The 3,907-nt window shown below is 43.9% G+C and overlaps 1 protein-coding gene across 1 annotated transcript; it reads left to right on the forward strand.

The window, feature by feature from the left end:
• Window positions 1-624: 624 nt before the first annotated feature.
• Window positions 625-1,175, forward strand: LOC115393972 (gastrula zinc finger protein XlCGF57.1-like). Its single transcript, XM_030099095.1, has one exon. The coding sequence runs from the start codon at window positions 652-654 to the stop codon at window positions 1,171-1,173; it is 522 nt and encodes a 173-aa protein (XP_029954955.1). The 5' UTR covers window positions 625-651; the 3' UTR covers window positions 1,174-1,175.
• The last annotated feature ends 2,732 nt before the right edge of the window (window positions 1,176-3,907 follow it).

A 3,907-nucleotide genomic window follows, 5' to 3' on the forward strand; every position in this document is an offset into this window, starting at 1 on the left:
TAAGCTGGAACTGTTCAAATAATGTCTTTTATTATGTTTTTTGTCCCTGCAGAGCTCCCACAGCACCATGACTGTAGAGAGGAGCAGATCTTTAAACAGGAAACAAACTGCTGTCAAGAGCAGGAAGAACCAGAACTTCCACAGATCAAAGAAGAAGAAGAAGAAGAAGAATCAGAACTTCTACAGTTTAAAGAGCAGCAGGAGGAACCAGAACCTCCACAGATTGAGGAGCTTGAGGAACCCGGTACCAGCCAGAAGGGAGAGCAGCTGGTTGTGGAGTTTGAAAATGATTCCTGTAAAGTTCCCTCTATTGAGGAGCAAAGTTTCCTCAGTGACCTGGAAGAAGTACCGGACACTGAGCAGTTCCTCTCTCAGGACTCTGAAGTCCACCATGTGAAAGAACAGGTTGACTCGGAATCAACTAGGAATGCAGAGCAGAACAGCATCAGCACGTTTCATAACAGTGTGGAAAAGTTTCCTGTGTCAGAGAAGCAGGCTGAATGTGGAAAGCTTCTTTGTGAGGAAACATGTGGTGAACCTGCCTGTAAAAAACCTAAACTAAGTCAGAAGGTTGGAAGAGTCACAAAAAAGAAGATAATTTGTGAAACATGTGGCAAAAGTTACAGTTATCAGAGTAGATTGTTGTGTCACATGAGAAGTCACACAGGTGAGAAGCCGTATTCTTGTGAGACATGTGGCAAACGTTTCCGTGAACGGAGTCATGTGTTGTACCACATGAGAGTTCACAGAGGTGAGAGGCCGTATTCTTGTGAAACATGTGGCAAAAGTTTCAGTCGGCGGAGTCATGCGTTGGACCACGTAAGAACTCACACAGGTGAGAAGCCATGTTCTTGTGAAACATGTGGGAAAACCTTCAGTCAACGAAGTCATTTGATGGACCACGTAAGAATTCACACAGGTGAGAAGCCATATTCCTGTGCAACATGTGGCAAAAGCTTCAATAAACGGAGTAACATGTTGGGTCACATGAGAACTCACACAGGTGAGAAGCTGTGTTCTTGTGCAACATGTGGCAAAAGTTTCAGTAAAGTGAGTTATTTGTTAAGCCATATGAAAACTCACACAGGTGAGAAGCCATATTCTTGTCAAACATGTGGGAAAAGATTTTCTCATCGTAGTTCATTTATGCGCCACCTGAAAACTCACAAATAGATGAAGTCTCTCTAGAAGAAGACTGTGAGATCTCATTCAGGACGTCCCGCTTTCGTCCAAAATTACAAAATATCTGCACAATATCTTTTGCTCATGTCACAGATACTGTATAATCTGTTTAAACTGGGGCCCGTGTATATGAGGTGTTCAGTTACACAGTTGAATGTTTATTCACAAAAGCCTTTGTGTATTGTGTTCATCTACTTCCCCCTGTTGGGATTTGGGATTCGTGGTCACACAGAAGAACTTTTGCATTTGTCATGATTTAAAACTTTGTGTGGGCCTCCATTAAAAGGGACATATCCTTTTTTCACTTTGTGAAGAGTTTCTTACAGTAGTATGTGTTGCCGTAGCCTCATTATGACATTCAAATTTGAAAATTGTCTGTTTCCTCCCTGTCTTGCTACACCACATTTTGTGAAAATGAAACTGAAGCTGAAACAGTCGAGTTTGATTTTGGTCCACTTATCCTGAAATAAGCGGATTTAACTCCTCCCCCTGACTATGCTCCCACCATGTCTGTTTGTGAGAGAGGTGGGTGTGGCCAGACGCGTTCAAGTGCATACCGGAAAGTAGGCTCAGAAACGGCCTGTTCTGAGGAGGGCGCGTCAGAGCCACTTTTTAAACCGCTGAAACTCTGAACATAGGATGAATTTGGGGCGAACAAACTTAAATACTATGTTTTTGGGCTTCTGAGACCTATATGATGTGACTGAAAAATAGCATCATATGTCCCCTTTAAAGGCTGCAGGTTCACTACAGGAGCCCAGCCCCCTCCCCCCTCAGAGAACAGACTCCCAGAGCTCAAACAAAGTAGAACCACAGCTAGCACCAAGCGGCTACCTGCACCAAAGCAGCTGTTCTTAAAACAATGGAAAGGGGTAACTGTCTGGGCAATTAGCATAAACAAGTTTTGCCAAGCATAGAACTGTTTGTTTTCATGATGTGTTGAATTAATTGTGATTGTTTACCTGGCTGACGGACCGAGGATTAAACCGTCTGTAAGCTAACGATTGCTTTGCTTCACCCAACACCCGGTTTGCTAGTTAGCCTTTAATACTAAACTGTAAAGCTGAATCCTCCACCATCAGACCAAAACGTCGCCCATGTAGTTGACACAGAAGAACTTTTGCATTTGTCATGATTTAAAACTTTGTGTGGGTCTCCAGGAAAGGCTGCAGGTTCACTACAGGAGGCCAGCCCCCCTCCCCCTGCGAACAGACTCCCAGAGCACAAAGAAAGAACCACCACAGCTAGCACCAAGCGGCTAGCTAATGATTGCCTTGCCTAGCGGCTAAGTCTATGCTGTGCTCCGGTATATCCTTCCGCGGAGCACTGCACATGCGCAGGTCTGTGTGTATCAACACATTATTTTAACGGATTAAAAAGGAAAAAACGTCTTTTAAAATGTTTTATAACCATTCGGATTTACTTCACGTGCTAATACGCCGTCCCCTGGACCACTGGAAGGAGTATTTTGTCCACTTTCCTCAGTCTGGCTCTGTCTACTCTTCACCTGCCGTAGTTGAGCTAAGCTAACTACGATGCTAACAGCTGGGAGCCCGCGGCTGGACCAACGGACACAATAAAGGTATTTATGAGCTTATCTCACTGTGTAAATGATCGGGATGGGGCGTGGGTCCAAAATCTTTGGAGTATTCCTTTAATAAGTAACTGAGAATAAGATACACGGCTCCTAAACATCAACTGTGAAATATTCTTTGATGGAGAGCTTTTGGATCTGCTATTGGAAAGATATTTTCTGCTTCTTAGGATATGTTCTACTGTCTTGTTGAGAGTAAAAAGAGGTAGAATCCTATTTTCATTGGAATATTCCTGTCATACAGTGATATAATTCCAATACCAGGGCCCACATTGAGCAGGAGTCAGTCCATCAGCAGGCTGCCCCCTGCTTCCTCTCAGCCAAAAACCTGCAAACTCACCCTCATGGTGCATTCAGGTGACTCCACCAATGAATTAATGAACTCATTGTGTGTCCGTGTGTGCCTCATGGCTGCAGGTGTTGAGCAGAATGTGCACTGATTGTCAGGTGGTAGGTGTGGCCAAATGAGGATAGATGCAGCAGTGTTGCTGTAAATAGAGTTTCACAGATTACCCTGAAAACAGGAGGAAATGTCACACATTTTGAACATCGGATGGACCACTTACTAATATTTTCGCCCTGTCTCAAACTCACACGTTTCGTCATATTTTCATCACCACAGAGCCATTTTTAGCTCATCGCCATCTCATTGTCACCATGAGAAAAGGAGTGCCAACAAAATCACTTCGTCATCGTTGACAAAAACAACACTGAACTGTAGGAGTAATGAAACTAATCTTGTCTTTTGTACTTTTTGTCCCTGCAGAGCTCCCACGGCACCACGACTGTAGAGAGGAGCAGATCTTTGAACAGGAAGAACCAGGACCTCCACAGATTGAAAAGGGAGAAGAAGAACCACAACCTCCACAGATCGAAGAGGGGGTTGATTCCTTTAAGGTTCCTTCTATTGAGGAGCAAAGTTCGCTCAGTGACCCAGAAGAAGTACCGGACACTGAGCAGTTCCTCTCTCAGGACTCTGAAGTCCACCATGTGAGAAAACAGATTGATGCAGAATCAACTAGAAATGCAGAGCAGGAAAACATCAGCTCGTTTCATAGGGACAGTGTGGAAAAATGTCCTGGTTCATCTGGTGAAACTGTCCGTAAAAAACGTAAATTAAGTCAGAAGGTT

The sequence above is a fragment of the Salarias fasciatus genome, chromosome 9 (genome assembly GCF_902148845.1).
Source record: "Salarias fasciatus chromosome 9, fSalaFa1.1, whole genome shotgun sequence".
NCBI classification, from domain to species: Eukaryota; Metazoa; Chordata; class Actinopteri; order Blenniiformes; family Blenniidae; genus Salarias; species Salarias fasciatus.